The sequence below is a fragment of the Saimiri boliviensis genome, chromosome 1 (assembly GCF_048565385.1).
Source record: "Saimiri boliviensis isolate mSaiBol1 chromosome 1, mSaiBol1.pri, whole genome shotgun sequence".
In the NCBI taxonomy this organism is placed as follows: domain Eukaryota; kingdom Metazoa; phylum Chordata; class Mammalia; order Primates; family Cebidae; genus Saimiri; species Saimiri boliviensis.
Window position 1 is genome coordinate 128,150,378 of NC_133449.1, and position 18,290 is coordinate 128,168,667.

An 18,290-nucleotide genomic window follows, 5' to 3' on the forward strand; every position below is an offset into this window, starting at 1 on the left:
TAGAAAAACATGCACACACAAATGTGTATGCTAATAAAAGAGAGCTGGTGTGGCAATATTAAAGTCAAAAAGTATAATTAGAACCCCAAAGAGCAGATCAAGCTGTGTATAGTGGTTAGTTAGATCACCACAGGTCCTTTCAAAGGATGGAAATAGTAACTTACATGAAATGAATACGACAAAGACATAAGTATAGTTGTGTATAGCTAATGTTGGGGATACATTCTGTCAAATATGTCGTTAGGCCTTGTGTGAACATGTCAGAGTGTGCTAACAGGATCCCAGATGGTACAGCTTACTAGGCACCTAGACTACATAGTACAGCCTATTGCTCCTAGGCTACCAACCTGGACAGCATGTTACTGTACCAAATATTATAGGCAGTTGTAACACAATAGTAAGTGAGTATCTAAACGTAGAAAGGTAATGTGTTTGTGTTGGGATGTTAGAATGGCTGTGACATCACTAGGCAGTAGGAATTTTTCACCTCCATTATAATCTGTAAGACTACTGTCATGTATGTGGTCTGTCATTGACTGTAAATGAACAATGGCTTACTCTAAAAAAAAAACAAAAACAAAAGAGCTTTGTTTACTTTGCCATAGATTTTTAATTTTCTTCCAACATCTATCCATCCACTTTCCAAGACACCTGGGGCACCATATGCTCAGAGTCAGCCACAGCAGTCACAGGATGCAAGCACGGGTAGCTCTGTCTTGGATTTCATAGACTCTGGCTCCTATGCTTAGTTGGTTAGAGTTGGAATAGTTACTGAGGTCAGACTTGAAGGATTGGACCTGTGTGTGATTTCTGGCTTTGTGTTCCACTCCACGGACATTGGAAGCCCCTGTCAGCATAGCCATTCGCTGCAGTTATGGCAGTGCTGTCTCGGAGGGTGACACGGATGGCGCCTGAAAAGGGATTGTTTCAAATTTTAAAAAATCATCTCCCTGTGACAACTGATGATGTGATCGTATCATTTCTTTGAATGTCATTTACTTTTTTTGCTTTCTTTGAGTGTGCTTGAAACAGAACTAATGAGAATTTAGTTTTAAAGGATTTGTTTCTTTACCATCTTGATTCCATAGCTTGCAGTGAGCTGCATACTCCATCGCTAGATCGAAAGCCAAATAGTTTTGTTGCGGTGAGTGTCACCACCCCTCCTCAGGCATTCTGGACGAAGCATGCACAGACGGAAATCATTGAGGTGGGTGCTGCTGGTCCCTCTTTGAGGGGCTGTGGGACACGCTCGAGTGGTGTCTCATGATGGTCAGTTACGTGTGCAGCTGTAGTTGAAGCCATATTTACATGAGTTGTTGCTATTTTCCTGTGGGTTTTCAGTACATTGATATTTTTCATCACATTTACTCATCTGGGTAGCATTTATATTTGCCATATCCTTTATAGTTACTGCTTAACTATTGACAGCTTGTTTTTGAACAACGATCCTGTAAGCCTCATTGCCTTGTAAGAGGTAAGACCTAATTCCTTCTTTTCACCTCCAATTGGCTGCTGCTTTGGGGGAGTTGTGCTCATTATTCAAAGCTTAGAAGAGTATTAACTATTAACCACCTTCTTATCCAGACGTACCCCTATTTTTGTTGGTTTTTGTTTTTACAGCCTTTTGAGTTTTGTGTCATATGTTTACTTTTTCCACTAAATTACATAATAAACATTTCTGGGGGGAATTTTGTAAAATCGTTTTAGAACATCAAGCACATTACATAAGTTATAACCCTAAGTGTAGGAGTTACTGTTGTGAGATTCTGCAGAGTTTTATTTGTAAAGTGAAGAATTATCAAACTTAAACTGCATTTCTTCTTTTTCACCAGTTGTGCATCTTGGAAGCTAGCCCACCCTTTCAGTCTCTTAGAAACTCATTTCCAAGTTCATGTCAACAATTCTGCTTTCTAAGCGTTTGTTGAGGGCTGTCTGCACATCTAGCATAGTGTCAGGCATTGTGGATAATACAGAGCCCATCAGGGCACAGTCCCTGCCCTGAGGAATTGACCAGCTGGTGGTTGGGAAGGCAGAAATGAATATGGCTGCCCCTATGCACAGCAGAGTATGGGAAGTATTAGAGTAGTAGGAAGGTGAGGAGAGCACCAAGAGGTTGGGATCCTATCTGGCTCTGGAGTTCAGAGCAGGCTTCCTAGGGTGGGGCTTCATGGAATTCTGCTTAAGTATGTCTGGGGTGGGGCTCAAGACTGCATTTCTTGCAAGCTTCCAGGTGATGCCCAGGTAGCCAATCTTGGGACCACATGTGAAGAGCATGCCAAAATTCTGTTGTGGTTATGCAAATGTGTGACCACAAGGAAGGCATCATTGAGATTTGGAGTCTAACCGTATCCTGGTCTGTGTGTGAAAGGCACAAGTAGGAGAGCAAGGAAAGAAAGACTTGAAGGCCAGGCCGTGGAGTTTATCAGCAGATGGTAGTGAGCTAGTGTAGGCTTCTGTGCAGAGGAGTCATCTGACCAGTTGTTCTAACTTGTATAGGACAGTCATTTGTGGGACTGTGAGTGGAAGGGGGTGGGGATGGAAAGAAAGCAGCATATGACAGAGACTCTGGAGGTGGACCTTGCAAGAGGAGTTCGTGATCACTGGGGTAGTTGAGAACAACAGAGAAGAAGGCATGGACTTTTAGCCTGCTTGGAAAGAGAACACCTGGGCTTTTAGCCTACTTGGAAAGGGAGTCAGAGATGGCCTTAGTGAAGGGTGGGTAGAGGGAGAAGTGAGTTGGGTGAGGCCCCAGCAGTCCACCTTGGTGGAACTGTCCAGTCAGCTTGACCACCTGGATCTGGATATGCAGAGAGAGAATGGAGCCAGAGGCCCAAGCAATGGTGGTGGTGATAGTTATCTGGTACCTGAGAGAGAGAGTGTAGTATTATGGGGCTCTGGAGGACACGGCTGAGCTGCCAGGAAATAGTCACCTATAATCTAAAACTAGCAGCTGATCCTAAAAAAATGATAGCTTTTTAAAAGTCAGACTTTAATTATTCCAAACACGGGCTTCTAGAAATACATAATAAACCATTTAAGCCATTCATTTTCTCTCTTTCATCTGCATGTTTGTACCTCTTAAAGGAATAACCCAAAGTAGTAGGTCCAAATACATACTACACTTTAAGTTATAAAACTAAGAATGCATGTGGACATCCAACTTGTTTCAGTTTTTAAAAATTACTTCTACTGAGTGTGAAACCTGTGAAATGAGCCCTCAGGCACAGCTTGTGCAGTGGGTTGATTTATTGTATGTGGATCTGTAATGGTCTATGTCAGACTTCTTTTTTCTCTTTTAAAAAGCAGGGGTTTTTTCGGGGGCAGGGGGGTTATGTATTTATTTAAGCTACCTTTAGCATTTGTATTGACTCAAGTCAGTGAGAATGTTAGTTTCTCATTCAGAAAATGTTGGTGTATTTCAAAAGCAATTATATTTTTAAAAAATTCAACCCTGTGTTCTGTTTATTTCCTTTTCTGTTCTAGGGAACCAACAATCCTATATTTCTAAGCAGTATTGCCTTCTTTCAAGACTCTCTTATCAATCAGATGACACAAGTCAAACTCTCCGTGTATGATGTCAAAGATAGATCTCAGGGAACAGTTAAGTAACGTGTTATAGTTCGTGGGATTTTCTTCCCTTTGAAAAAATTATGTAATCCCTTGAGTGAGAGGTGAACACAGATTGACTTCACTACTGGCTCACAAGTTAACTCATGTCTAAATGCATTTTTGTTTTTTGGAAATTTCTTCCTAAGCTTTTCCACTGGGCTTCTGACATGAGGGTGAGAGGTGCTGTGGGAAGCAGTCAGCTGGACTCTCGGGGCCAATGGTAATTACATCAGAAGCAAAGCAAGTGCACCAATGCTGTCTCTTACCTTTTCTTCCTCAGATGTATTTACTGGGCTCTGGAACATTCATTGTCAAAGATCTGCTCCAGGACAGGCATCATAGGTTGCACTTAACACTAAGGTTGGTATTTAATTTTATTCCCTCAAAAGGATCTAGAATGAGGAGGTCCATGGACAGATGGGGAAAGGACCTACTTCCTATACTGATAGAGTACCCTTCATCATGCTAAGTGTGTTTGTCCATTACTTAGCCCCTCCTCAGTGGAATATCGTCTCCCAGACAGCAGAGAATTGATCTGATTTGCTTCACTGCTATTTCCCAGACACCTAGAATAGTGCCTGGTGCTCAATAAATATTTGTGGAAGGAAGGAGTGAATGAATGGGAAAGCCCTACTGTATCCCTGGATAGAAAGATGAAAGGTATCAGGATATCAGTCCTTCCAAATCATCTTAGGGGAACTTCCCACCAAAACTCAGACATGGTGTTCTTTTTTCAGAATAATGTAAAAATTGGAAAACTATGATCTGGGAAAATAATCCTAAATAGCAAGGAAAATTTGACAAAAAATTAAGTTCCTTTAATATTGAGACATTCTGAAGCTTACTGTAAGTAAAGCCAGTGTTGCAGTTGTTGGCTGTCTCATCAGTGGACAGGTTAAGAGCCCTGCAGCAGCCCTTAGTTTGTATAGAGAACTTGATGTAGGAAAAAGGAAAAATCTTAGGTAAAATGAGAGGGATCATGTGAGGGAAAGGGCTTTGAGGAACATATTTAGTTATATAATATGTCAGAGGTAACTTTAGTTGGGTTAGAGTTAAACGTACAAAATGGACATCATTCTTTTCAAAGGAGCTAAAGGTGACTGCTGATTGAACAGAAAGTGCAGAGAAGGACTTTATAGGCACGAAGACAGAGCTAGGAAGTCACAAAGGAAATGGTCAGTAGATGGGACCACACAAAAATTTAGAACCTGGTTAAGTGAGACCTCATAAATAGAAACCCTGAAGTTCCAGGGTGTCTTCAGGCTCCTTGGATGAATCAGATGAGTGCAGGCCGCCATCAGCCACCCTTTGGGACGTCAGGGTGAAGCTGACTGAGGCTGAGGTGTCATATCAGAATTCAAGGGCTTAAGGAAGCCCTGGCTGGTTTCTATTTCTTGAAGTCCAAGCCTAGGCCTTGGGCTCATATAAGCCTGAGGGTGGGGTAGGAAGGAACTGAAGGGGCCCAGTGCCAGAACAAGGTGTTCTCTAGTCCTCACATGTCCCTCTTACCCTCTGGGCAGGGGTGAGCCCAGGCACTGGCAGCAGCTCAGGAACAGCATTGGTTCCTCCTCGGGGAGGCCCCCTTCAACTTCACCAGCATGTCCACATTCTGTGATGCATTGTCTGTTCAGACACAGCCCTCCACTGTGTCCCGTGGTTTCCTCATCTGTCTCGCCTGGGAGGAGCCCTGTCCACACAAAGACCGGTCAGCCAGCTCGGCCCTGCTGCCCCCAGGACCCTGATGACTCAGGATGGCTAGGGCTTTGCATTTCAGCAGAAAGGAAGCACAGTTGCAGCGCCACTCATTAAAACACATTGTGCATCACAGGTCTGCAGAGAGTGACCGTGTGGGTAACATCACTGTGATTGGCTGGCAGATGGAGGAGAAGTCAGACCAACGGCCCCCTGTGACCCGGTCTGTGGACACTGTCAATGGGAGGGTGAGTTTTGCCACTTTCCTCCTCTCCCTTAGAAAGAGTAATGGAATTCATCAGTTAAAATGTGGCCGTCGTGGACTTAGCCTTTGTGCTCAGCAAAGGGCAGGACCTGCTGCTTGATGCTGCTCCCATGGACACTCCGGTTCTCCCCAGGCACACCTTGAAGCAGGAAAGAGAGCTTCAGCCTGTAAGGCCCTGCTGCCTTGGAGCCTGCCTCTGTTCTGGGCGCCACACTGCCCACTTCTAGGGGGCAGGAGGGAGCAGGAAAGATCTCTGCTGGAAGAAGTGCGGTCAGGGGGCAACTTGGCGGGTGTGGAGGGCGAGCAAAGAGGCATTTAGGACCCAGGTCATCTATCCTGTTTTGTTAATACCTTCCTCTCCCAGACACATGCATGCCCTGCAGTTGCCTGGTACACACCCCCACCTTTTCTCATCCTCCCCTCTTCCCCAGTCCTCCTCCCCATCTCTAGCTACACCCTCCTGCACTTCCTCTCATGCACAGTCTCTCACACAGACACTCAAAGAAAAATTCTAATTTCAGAGCCCGAACACCGGTAACTAGTCATTGTTGTACAATATGGAGATGTCTCATTTTACCCAAAATAACCCCAGAATGTTAGTTCTGGAAATATCCCTTGGCATCATCTCTTTTCTTCCTTTCATTTTGTACATCAGAACACTGAAACACAAGGTGAAGTGACTGAGAAACCATGCATGTCTAGAGAATTGTGTGTGCATGAAGTGATTCAACACACTGGGAGGTGAATTACTTTGTGGCTTGGGCAGCATGTTTATTATAGAATTAATGGCGGACATTCATCTTAAGAGTTCTGTTATGATGTATTTAGACCACTCTTTCTGCCAAATCCTCTGGAGTCATCTGAGTCTCATGGTTTTCTTGTGCTTTTCCTTATACATTATCAGATGGTTCTTCCCGTTGATGAGAGCTTGACAGAGGCATTAGGAATCCGATCCAAATATGCTTCATTGCGAAAGGACACTTTGCTGAAATCGGGTAAACAGCTTCCTCCTTTTGTACTCTTGTTTCTCTTGTGAGTGTCCAGTTGGGCCCTTAGTCCCCTTTGCTCCGCACCTGCTGCAGTTGTCCCAGCCATGCACCCTGATTGTCACTTCTCTCTGCTGCTTATCATTGTGTTCTTTTTGCAGCATATAAAGAGTTAGTATAAAAACAATGATAATTTTCCTTGAAAGAGGATTAAAAAATAGAGTAACACTCCAAGGAAGTGGGGACTCCTGCTTCATCTCACTCTTTTCGGTTTCACATGGGGTTAGTGACTGACAGCCTCCCTGCCCCCAGCTGCTTGAACTTTAGAGTTAGTTCATGTTCTGGGAGAGGAAGATTGTATGTTGCTGGGAAGAAATGTTTAGGCCTAGCCACTTGGTGGGTTTTCAGTATAACTGTTTTAATTCCCATGAGACGAACAGTGAGAGGACTTGAAGTGTCAGCATCCCTGAGGGCCAGGGGAGGAGAATCCATGAGGCAGGTCTGCAGCTGGTTCACATGCAGCCCGTCTCCCCTGTCATTCCACTTCAGTGTTTGGCGGTGCCATTTGCCGCATGTACCGGTTTCCAACCACCGATGGTAACCACTTGCGGATCTTGGAGCAGATGGCAGAGAGCGTGCTCTCCCTGCACGTGCCCCGGCAGTTCGTGAAGCTCCTACTAGAGGAAGATGCAGCCAGGTGAGGCCACATGGAAGGACTGACTGTTCATCATATCCATGTCGTGTGCCCCTTCCTTTCTGAGATATAGTGGGCAGAGCACTGGCATCAGATAGACTGGGCTACAAACACAGCCTCTTCCCCTACAGCTCTGTGGCCTTGGCTTGCCAAAGTTTGCTCATTGGTATCATGGATTGCTGTGGAAGGATTTCATAAGAGAGTGTACTTGATCCCAGATATGTGTCCTGCACTCAAAACTTCCTCCCTTCTCTTCTTTCCGTTTTTTGTTTTTTTGGTTTTTTTTTGAGACAGAGTCTTGCTCTGTCGCTCAGGCTAGAGTGCAGTGGCATGATCTCGGCTCACTACAACCTCCGTCTCCCGAGTTCAAGTAATTATCCTGCCTCAGCCTCAGAAGTAGCTGGGATTACAGGTGTGTACCACCATGCCCAGCTAGTTTTTGTATTTTTAGTACAGATGGGGTTTTACCATGACTATGGCCCTAACCTAGAAAACTACTGATCTGGGCAGCTAGGATCAAAGAATTACCAGTTATTTCTAACATTCTGAAGGACTAGTAAGAGGGGAAAGAAAATAAGAGAAGGGGCCGGGCGCAGTGGCTCAAGCCTGTAATCCCAGCACTTTGGGAGGCCGAGGCGGGTGGATCACGTTGGTCAAGTTAGTCTTCACCTACTGACCTCAGGTGATCCACCTGCCTCAGCCTTCCAGAGTGCTAGGATTACAGTGAGCCACCACAACCAGCCTTCCTTCTCTTATTTTCTTTTTCTTTTTTTTTTTTTTTTTTTTGAGACGGAGTTTCGCTCTTGTTACCCAGGCTGGAGTGCAATGGCGCAATCTCGACTCACTGCAACCTCCGCCTCCTGGGTTCAGGCAATTATCCTGCCTCAGCCTCCTGAGTAGCTGGGATTACAGGCACGTGCCACCATGCCCGGCTAATTTTTTGTATTTTTAGTAAAGACGGGGTTTCACCATGTTGACCAGGATGGTCTCGATCTCTGGACCTCGTGATCCACCCGCCTCGGCCTCCCAAAGTGCTGGGATTACAGGCTTGAGCCACCGCGCCCGGCCCCTTCTCTTATTTTCTTTCCCCTCTTACTAGTCCTTCAGAATGTTAGAAATAACTGGTAATTCTTTGATCCTAGCTGCCCAGATCAGTAGTTTTCTAGGTTAGGGCCATAGAGATAAGGGCTCCAGAAGACTGAATATGGCCTGTCAGCACCCTGTGGTCATAAGGGTCTTAACCCTTCTGTATCTCTCAACCCAGGGCATATCTCGTCAGTCCTAAAGTGAGGAGAGGCCCAACGGGTGGTCCAGGCCCTGCAGCTTATGTCTCCTGTTTGTCTCTGTTTTAGTTTTTTGCTGCTATAACAGAATGCCAGAGACTGAGTAACTTATAATGATCAAAAATATATTTGTTCTGGAGACTGGGAATCCAAAAACATGGTGCTGGCATCTTGTGAGGGCCTTCATGCTGCATCATCCTGTGATGGAAGGCATCATGCAGCAAGAGAGCTCTTGAGAGAAGGCCAAACTTAGTTTTATAACAAACCCATTCTTGCAATACCCAACCCATTCCTGTGATAATGACATCAATCTTTTCATGAGGGCTCTGCCCTCATGACCTCATCATCTCTTAAAGTAGCATTCAGGATGAAATTTCCAACACAGGAACTTTGGGGGTAGTCTCAGATTGTCATTTCTCCTTGTCCTAAAATGATGTTAATTATAAACACAATATAACAGAAGCATGAAAGAAAGCAAGGCAGCCAGAATCCTGCTGTTTTCCAAGAATTATTTTGTTTAAATATTTTATCTGGGAAAAAAAATTAAACTTAAAGGTCAAGAATAATGCAGTGAGCACCTAGGTACTTTTCACATAAAATCACCAATTGTCAATATTTTGCCAATTGCTTTATCTATGCACATGTTTTTAATAGTTAATTAAAAAAATTTTCTCTCAGCTTTGCCCGTATTTGTCTATATTTACATAGTGACAATCTACTTTTCCATGTATCTTCAGTTTTCATGTTTCAATTTCCCATTACATGGTATGTTATAATTTTAAAGGGTTTATTCATTTTGTTTGTTTGTTTGAGATGGTATTGCTCTGTCACCGAGGCTGGAGTGCAGTGGCACCATCATAGCTCACTGCAGTCTGAGACTCCTGGGCTCAAGCCATCCTCTTACCTCAGCCTCCTGAGCGGATAGAACTACAAGCACACGCCACTATGCCCAGCTAATTTTTTCATTTGTTGTAGACACAAGGTCTTGTTATATTGCCTAGGCTGGTCCCCAGCTCCTGGCCTCAAGCGATCCTCCTACTTTGGCCTCCCAAAAAGCTGGAATTCTAGGCATGAACCACTGTGCCTGGCCAAGAGTTGATTCATTTAACAAGTGCTTTAGTTCATGGGTTTTTATTTTTTTTAAAGCAACAACCACATGTCAGGCACTGTTCTCGGTGCGGGAGGCTTCTTGGTGAGCTTTACATGGGGGTTGGTCAGAAACAGAACTGGGAACCTCACACAGGAACTCCAGATGCTTCAGCGTGTGCTGGAAGTGGAAAGGGAGCTGTGAGAAGAAAGAGCGTGATTAGGGCTGGCCTCTGTGAGATGATGACATTAAGGTAACACCTAAAGCGTAGAAAGCAGCCGCATGAACACAGGGCAGACACATTCTAGAGAGAGTAACTAGCAGCAGCCTGGCACACAGAGCTGCTGTTCTGAGTGGCCTGAGGCCATGGGGCCGGCTGACCACATAGCCCTACCTGCTCTGGGTGTCCTTTGCTGTTTTAATAATAATAAAATGGTACAGCTTTTTAAAACAATTTAGACAAGTTAGATTTCCTAAGAACTTTTCTAAAATTTTGCTTTTCTTCTTTCTCAAAGGAAAATATGAGCACAGTATAAAAAAACCAAATAGTGCTGAAAGGTTTTTAACTAAAAACATAACTCTTGGGGCGTTACTTTCTGATCTACTTCCCAGAAACAATCACTTTTTGAGAGTTTTAGTGTTTACTGATATATTTCTAAATATATGTATAAAAGGTTCTCTTCATTAATCAATTTCAGGGATTAGCCACCAATTTTCTATGCTAAGAGTTTGGCCTTTTATACCTTCCCAGTTCCCATTTTCCTAATTTGGTTATCCTTTTTGTTTTTAAATCCATCCTGTGATTTCACTGTTATGATTGTGTAGCTATTCTTCATTGCTGAGCTAAGGATTTTGTATTTCAGTTCTTATACAGCCTTTTTTTTTTTTTTTTTTTTTGAGATAACAATTCCTCTTTTTCTTCTCTTCTCCCTCCTCTTACTCTTCCCCCTTCTGTTACCTTGTGCCTCTGTCACACACACACATAAAGACAAGGTCAGACCTGATTTCATCCACAAGTACACAGCGGGCCACTTTTAGGTACAGACAGCTCCTCTCTTACATAGACACGGAAGGAAGAATAGCCAGAGGTGCCAGCTCCCATAGTACTTGTCCCATACCCAAAAAGGACAGCAGTGAGACAGAAGGGCTTGTGATTGCAGCACGATCTGTGGGACTCCGCTGCTGAGGTGCCACCTCTAGGCTACAGCTGAGTGATTTTAGATTCTGTAGCTCCCTTCTCAGGAGGAGGGCAGAGGGCCCACACCTCAGGAGAACCTGGGAGGCCATGAGAAATGCTGTCCTGATAGCCTCCTAGGGGAAGTGGCCCAGGCCAGTTACTCTCAAGCCTGCGGTCCTCTCTGTTCTGGGAGGATCACACATTGTTTAGCCCACACTCAGGTGGGCTGTGGTTTGAGCCTGTGCTTGAGGTCCCCTGCAGGTCTCCAGAGTGCCAGGGCAAATCTTCTCCCCAGCAGCCTGTCACCTTGTCCCCACCTCCACATAGTCTCCCTTGAACATTCGACTGAGTTCCTGTGAAAAGCTTCTCTAGACACACTTCCACGTGGTCAGTAGTCTGCCTTTCATGTAGCTGTCTGTCCTCCCCTCCCACCCAGTTTCTCTTTAGACGGCCAGTGTATCTACTGTCCTGACCCACCCTGGGCATCTGTGATACTTCCTATGCAAATGCTGCTGTCCTGGGTAGGCCTCTTGGGGCTCTCCAGGGAAACCAGTTAGCCCACAGCCTGATGCATCTCTGTCTTGCTTGCAGAGTGTGTGAGCTGGAGGAGTTGGGGGAACTGTCCCCTTGTTGGGAGAGCCTCCGGCGCCAAATTGTTACCCAATACCAGACCATCATCCTCACATACCAGGAGAACCTGACTGACCTCCATCAGTACAAAGGTGGGTGCATCCCCATCCCATCACTACATGCACTCACTTACTCACACTATTTCCCAGCCGGAGATCTGGAACACAGGGTCACTTACACATTCCCACTGACAGACACTTTAATGGATTTTTAAAAATAACTTCTCATGTAGGTGTGAATTCTTTCAAATATGGGTTTTTCTGATTTTAATTAAAAAGACAAATCTGGGGCCGGGCACGGTGGCTCAAGCCTGTAATCCCAGCACTTTGGGAGGCCGAGGCGGGTGGATCACGAGGTCAAGAGATCGAGACCATCCCGGTCAACATGGTGAAACCCCGTCTCTACTAAAAATACAAAAAATTAGCTGGGCATGGTGGCGCGTGCCTGTAATCCCAGCTACTCAGGAGGCTGAGACAGGAGAATTGCCTGAACCCAGGAGGCGGAGGTTGCGGTGAGCCGAGATCGCGCCATTACACTCCAGCCTGGGTAACAAGAGCGAGACTCCGTCTCAAAAAAAAAAACAAAAAAAAAAAACACACAAATCTGTAAATTACAGTGAAGAGTCCTCCTATGGTGTCATCTACCAAAACAGCCTCTGTAGAATGAAATCTAGGGGAGGTGAAATCACGGGCTATTGCTGGTTCGTGTTATTTCTTTATCTTGAACTAATGTCAGTACAGTGACCAAAAGGATGTAGGCCCTCACCTTGAAACAAAGCAGTTTTCTAGATTTACCAGCTTAAAGAGTAAATAATAACTTTTATTAAACATATACATTGTCAAGGGGGAGCTCTGTATTTTAAGGCTCAAAAAACAGTGGAATGTGAATGAACACCTCACTGTTTCTTCTTGAACGATGCCATTTGATTTTCAAAATGCTCTCAGGGCAGATTCAGAAATTTGTTCTTAACTTGTTCCTTTTTTATTCCAAGTGGAATGAATTTTTTGGTATTTCATTACTCTATATATTGCTTTAGCATTTTGAATTATTCTCAATTTTTGGATTCTTCCCTTTGATTCCTCTACATAATGGAATTTCAGGGTTTAAGGACAACCATAAGCCCTTAATGTGGTTTTGACACAGAACATATGAACCTGTCTATGAACTTGTAAGAGAAGAAGCCAAATGCAGGACTGACGAGGCAGTGTTGCCTAGCCTTGATGTGAGTCTGAAGAGAGGGTCTGACTAGGAGAAACGGCAGCATTTGCCCAGGAAGGAACTGAGGGACTCACCCATGCCTGGTGGCTCTTACCTGGGAAAATATGAAACCCACGCAACCTTGAGTTTTCTAGAGCAGAGCTTCTCAGATTTCAATGTGCACCCAGATGTCTTGAGAATTGTGTTACATTGGCACTCTGGGATTGTGCACTTCTCACTGGCTCTTGGATGCTCATGCTGCAGTCTGTGGACTGCACCCTAGGTATCAGGCCATAGAAAACATCTCCTGTGGCAAACTGGAGACACACAGTGGCTGGTCTGTGATTCATATACTAGCTGTATTAGTTGATGGTTTTCACTAGATAAAATCTTTATTTCTTCCACTCTTCTTGTTTTCAGTTTAATTCGTAATCCCTTTATTTTGTAGGCATGTGATTCTCCATTTAATTAGTTATAGATTCTGAATACAGAAACAAGATTGTGGATATTTGTTATAAAATGGTGTCCAGCCTCCTTAACCAACCAAGTGTTAACGGGGAAACATATTGATGTTTGTGTGTCAGAAGGCTGGAATCAATGCTGTATTGCATTTGTTCATCTTGATGGGCCTGTGGGGATGAGAAGCCCTCTTGATCACTTTTAGGAGTTGAGATGTATTGCTCTAGCCAAACCAAATTCTTAGTTCTTTGATGATGGTGGTCTCTGGAGTCAGAGCAGGCAGTCTCTGGCATCCCTTTGCTTAGTATGGTAATGCTGACGTTGTGCTGCACAGAATCACATTTTTTGTATCAGATCTCTCAGTAGAGAGCTGAGTCACTGAAGACAGAGCATTGTTACCATAGCCTTTTGAAGTTGTTTCTCCCTGGCACCATTCACCACCTGAACACCCAGAACCAGCCTCCTGGCCAGTGGGCTGCCCTTGACATCTCACCCATCTGCCACATGGAAATGAAGTGTGCGCATGGCAACTTAGAACCTTCTGGGCCACTGCTGATCCATACCTGCTTATATGCACAGCATCCTCTGAATTCTATTTTCTACTTGCAACTCCTGAATGCAGCACACATGCTGATGGCCTTTATCTTCTTCTATTCCATTTTTTAGGGCCCTCGTTTAAAGCAAGCAGTTTGAAAGCAGATAAAAAGTTAGAATTTGTTCCCACAAACTTGCACATACAAAGGATGAGAGTTCAAGACGATGGAGGATCAGGTACTTCTTTTTCTGCTCCCTCTTGCTGAATCACATTTTGCTGCTTTTCTCTCTGGGTACGTGGTCTCTGAGTGCCCCACATCTCCCAATTGCCCTGTGTGTTCTGGGTAGCTCAGAGGAGAGATTTGTCACAAGGTGGTTTTGTCAGGAGCCCATACCCCTTCCTTTTGTCTCTCCTCCCTCCAGCTTCCCTTTGTATTTCTGTGGCAGAAAATTGCCTGTTGGCCCTTCTTCCGAGGCGGGATGCAAACAGGAGTTGCTGGGTGGCTTCCTGCAGCCCATGCGGCTCCACTTGAAACGTTTTGAATCCCTTTTTGCTGAGGCGATGGCACTGGGCTCCAGCAGACCCTTGGGCATCCTGGGCTGTGGGATCAGGGGAACCAAAGGCTGTACGGCAGTGGGCTAGAGGGACAGGACTCCAGACTTGTGTGCATATCCCTGTAGCTGGCTCGTCCACAGGCCTGAGCCCAGAGTAATGGAGGAGAGCTTTCTGTCATTCAGATCAGAACTACGACATCGTCACCATCGGGGCGCCAGCAGCACACTGCCAAGGTTTTAAGTCAGGAGGTCTCCGCAAAAAGCTGCACAAATTTGAAGAGACCAAGAAACAGTAAGTAGCCAGACAGGGTTCATGGTCCTCGTACAGCTCTCTGATGCTTCTTTTCTCAGTTTAAAATAAATCAAAATAAGACCATTAAAACATCCAGCCATCTGACCTGCTTTTGCGTGGTAGAAGGAGCTGCCTTATGGAGCCTGTGCTGCTCTGTGCCTGTGTGACTGAGGGTGGGTGATGAGGGCACTGGATCAATGATCCTGTCCTGCAAAATGAGAAGCGGGTTGTGATCCACCTCAGAAGTGGTGCTCCAGGCAACCACCCTCTGTGGACTCTGCTGGCTCAGTGTCCTTTAGAGTCCCTGGCCAGTCGAAGCATCAAGCCTGGAGCACGTTATTTCCTAGAAGACAGCATTGATAAACATTCCCAGTTTTTAAAAGATTCAGGTGGCTGTACAGAGCTACTGTCCTGAGCAAGAAATTTCGAGGTAGTGAGAGTGGTGAAGGTCATTTCAGACAAAGACATGGCAGAAGCAGTACATGTGGTGAAATGTGGCCAGGTGCACGGTGCCAGGGGAGGAGAGCTAAGTCAGAGGGCTAGCCTTGCTGCCAGCCTGTTCTGTGACCAGGGCTACAGCGCCCAGCAGATCTAGGCCTGGTTCCAGGGGCTTAGGGCCTCGCTTGGGAGTAGGCAAGTCAGCAAGCCCGAAACAAGTATGCTGAGGATGCTGGGGTACATGTAGCAAGGCATCCACCCAGACCCCAGGGGTGGGAGGGAGAGAGCCAGAAATAAACCCAAGCTGTTGTATTAGATGTGTGGGAGGCATTGATGATCTTCTAAAGCATCACCTGTGAAGATTTCATTGGCTCGGGAAGTGGGGGTGTTGAGTCTAGATGACCAATAAGGTCCTTGGACTGTGACTGCAAAATAGAGGAAGTAGCATGAGGTCTCTGGTTTAAGGAGAATAATTATGACTTAGCATGTGTTTGGGCTTATAGGAAAGACAAGTGGGTGAGGTAAGGTGAATGAGAGGAAGACAGTGCTAGAGAAGGGTTCTGACAGGATGGAATGAGTTAAGAGCAGGCAGTTCATCAGAAGGGCCAGGAGAAGAGGTAGGACTGCAGAGTGATATTTGAGGTGGGAAGGAACAAGTAGAGGCATCCCTCAACAGCCTTTGCAGCATGTGGGCTGGGGAGGGGAGGGTGAGACTCAGCAAGCAAGCATGGAGCAGCTTGAGGGAAGGTGAGCGCCCAGGGAGCATCATGAGAATTCTATGGATGGTCAGACCAAGAGCTCTGGTTCATGCCATGGAGCTGGTGGTCGGCACCTGACTATGCTGCTGCGGCTGGGAGTCAGGATGTGATTTGAGAAAACTGACTCTGGACTGGAGCAGGAAGGAGGCAAAAGGTCAGATCAGTGGCTGAGGGGGTCAGGGAGGCAGCTAGGGGCATCACTGATTATGGGCAAGGCTGGATGGCTGAACAGGGAACAGAAAAGCATGCCCTGTGAGAAGTCACCATTCAGATATGTGCACAGGCTACTTGGAGTCAGCCCAGAGCCTAGTCAGTCCTGAAGATGGGAGGATAAACGGGGAAGGGGAATTCAGGCCCCCAGACAACCTAGGGGGTTGAGCCTGATTCATTCTCAAGGGCACTTCCCTAAGCAGACAAACCAGGTAACCACACCTGCCTTAGGATTCGCTGACTCCAGTGTCCCTTTAGGAAACAGAAAGAAGACGCAGCTTCCTGTGCCCACCACAGCTCTGCACAGCCAGCCAGAAAGCGTGTCTGTTGCTCCATTGCATGTTGCCCTGTGGAGACTGTGAGCGTGCAGCTTGAGGTGGCTTGGGGCCCTGAAGGAGGACGCACGGTCACTCTGTGTGGCCAGTCAAGAAGGGGGCCTCCTGGTTGTCTTTTTCCCAGGAGGCTTGGAGTTTTGATTCCTGATAACTCTGCATGTTAACTTTAGAATTTATTTCTTAATACCTCTTTAGTATTTTTCAAATATATAAGTTTCTATTTGATTTCCTACTAATGCCATCAAGCCGCTTATAGATACAGTTTTCATGATTTGAACGTTCCTTTAAATGTAGAGGTAACTTGGCCCGAGGCGGGATGTCTCCCTGGGGCTTGAGTACAGGTAGTGACACTGCTCTAAGGAATAAGCACATTGGGCTCATAATTGTAGTCATCCCTCTAGTTGGGACCTCAACAAGTAATGTTAAGTATTTTGACAAAAAATAACTTGGCTTTTAAATTTTTTGTTTCTGCATTTGGTATTTGCTAACAAACTGCTAATACTTCATTTTGGTTCTTTTCTTTAGCAGTTTTGAGGAGTGTTGGTGAGTTTTCTGTCTGTGGAGAGAGTGTCTGTTTGGGTCTCACCCTCATGCAGAGAAAGCTTGTGCCATCCCCACCCCGCCTCGTGCCGGCTTCCCCCACGGTGCTGCCATGGTTCCTAGTTATACACCTCGTAGACAGTTCTCTCTTCCAACTGCAATGTTCTTTAATAATGAATAGCCAATCTCCAGTCTGCTGTTTTACCTTTAAAACTTGGCAGCTGGGTGTTGCTGTGCTCACTCTGAAAAAGGACCTAGTTCTCTTTCTCTAAGGAAGAGGAAGGGCCCGACCCAAGAAGCCACTGAGTGCTGGGTTCTTACGTCAGCCTCTGGGTGCAGCTGGTAACTCCTTTCTGTCTTCTTACACAGGAATCCTTGTGGCTTTCCAGTTTTCACTTCACTATTACCTCTGGTATGAATGAAGCCAGCCTACATCTTCATGATACTCATTAATTTATGCTGATTTTAATAACACCGTTACTGGGGTCAGTTTTACCCCTAAGGGTGGGTGCAAACCAAGATTTAATGCAACTGAGTGACTTTTTCCACCAGATAATTAGATGGCAGTTAGATACTGAGGTGTCTACTGCTTGGGCTTTCTTACTGCTGCTCCAGGCCCATAACATGGGCTCTACAGTGGTGCTTTATTCAGAGGCACCTTTAGCCCCTCAAGAAATGCTGCTGCCTCAGAGCCTGAGACCCATGGGGCTGAGGCATCTCAGATTCCCCCTGGGGGTCCTTTTCCCTGGGGGTACTTTAGGTATGAGGGAGGGAGGAGGGCATCTAGGGATGGTTGCTGCTGCTGCACCTGCCTCTCTAATGGAGGAGACCCATGCTACTTCTGTGGAAGTGGCCTCTCAGCCTCCCCTCCCTGACTTTTCTCTACTGGGGCCTCTTTCAAGGCCTGATCTTTCCCATAACAAGACAAATAAAGTACTTAGGGGTTGAGTCTAGGGGTGCAGAGGAAGGGGAATGGAAGGGGAGAGCCAAAGGCCCAGCTGTCCCCAAGGCCTGCTCCTTGGTAAATCCCAACCCAGGTGTTCTGGGTTGACCCTTGTTCCTGGGGAACTTTCTTAGTTCCTGAGTTCCCTCTGAGGACTCTCCGTAGCCCAATCTGGGCCTGGTTACCCCTTCCCCCTCTGCTTCCTGCTCCCCATATACAAGACTGTCCCTGAAGCAGGGAGGAAATGGAGTGGGGAGGGTTATAAGCAGGAGTGTCCCTGCCTAGAGACTGTGAGGGGCTAAATCCCAGGCAGAGAGGACCCAGCCTCCTAGTCCTCCTGCCCTTACAGAACCCAGCTCCAGGGAGCTCAGCCTCTGCAGAGGTGATCCTGCTCTTCTAATATTCAGAGTGACTGTTGCTCAGCAGTTACCAGCAGCTCCTGGCCAGTGCTGCAAGACCCCACCCTTACGTTCTTATGGCATCTTCAGTTTAGCTCATGACCCCAGCTCTGGGTAGGTCCAGGTCTGAGGTATGGGCCTAATGCAAAGTCCAAGGGCCATACCTAGGACACTGCCTTTTGGGGCTGCCCCTGGGCTTCATGTCTAC

General features: G+C 46.0%; 1 protein-coding gene across 15 annotated transcripts in view; it reads left to right on the top strand.

Moving 5' to 3' along the window:
* The window catches only part of INPP4A (inositol polyphosphate-4-phosphatase type I A), a 147,769-nt gene that overhangs the window by 85,868 nt on the left and 43,611 nt on the right, over nt 1-18,290 (top strand). For 11 of the 15 annotated variants that reach the window (XM_010352045.3, XM_010352043.3, XM_074403871.1 and 8 more), the window contains 10 exons: nt 1,089-1,207; nt 3,484-3,600; nt 3,890-3,969; nt 5,438-5,549; nt 6,471-6,561; nt 7,102-7,249; nt 11,385-11,515; nt 13,746-13,850; nt 14,352-14,460; nt 16,727-16,744. In XM_010352045.3, coding sequence (XP_010350347.1) covers nt 1,089-1,207; nt 3,484-3,600; nt 3,890-3,969; nt 5,438-5,549; nt 6,471-6,561; nt 7,102-7,249; nt 11,385-11,515; nt 13,746-13,850; nt 14,352-14,460; nt 16,727-16,744 — 1,030 coding nt within the window. The remainder of the gene's footprint in view (nt 1-1,088; nt 1,208-3,483; nt 3,601-3,889; nt 3,970-5,437; nt 5,550-6,470; nt 6,562-7,101; nt 7,250-11,384; nt 11,516-13,745; nt 13,851-14,351; nt 14,461-16,726; nt 16,745-18,290) is intronic. The other 4 variants (XM_010352046.3, XM_010352044.3, XM_010352052.3 and 1 more) reach the window with 1 other exon arrangement.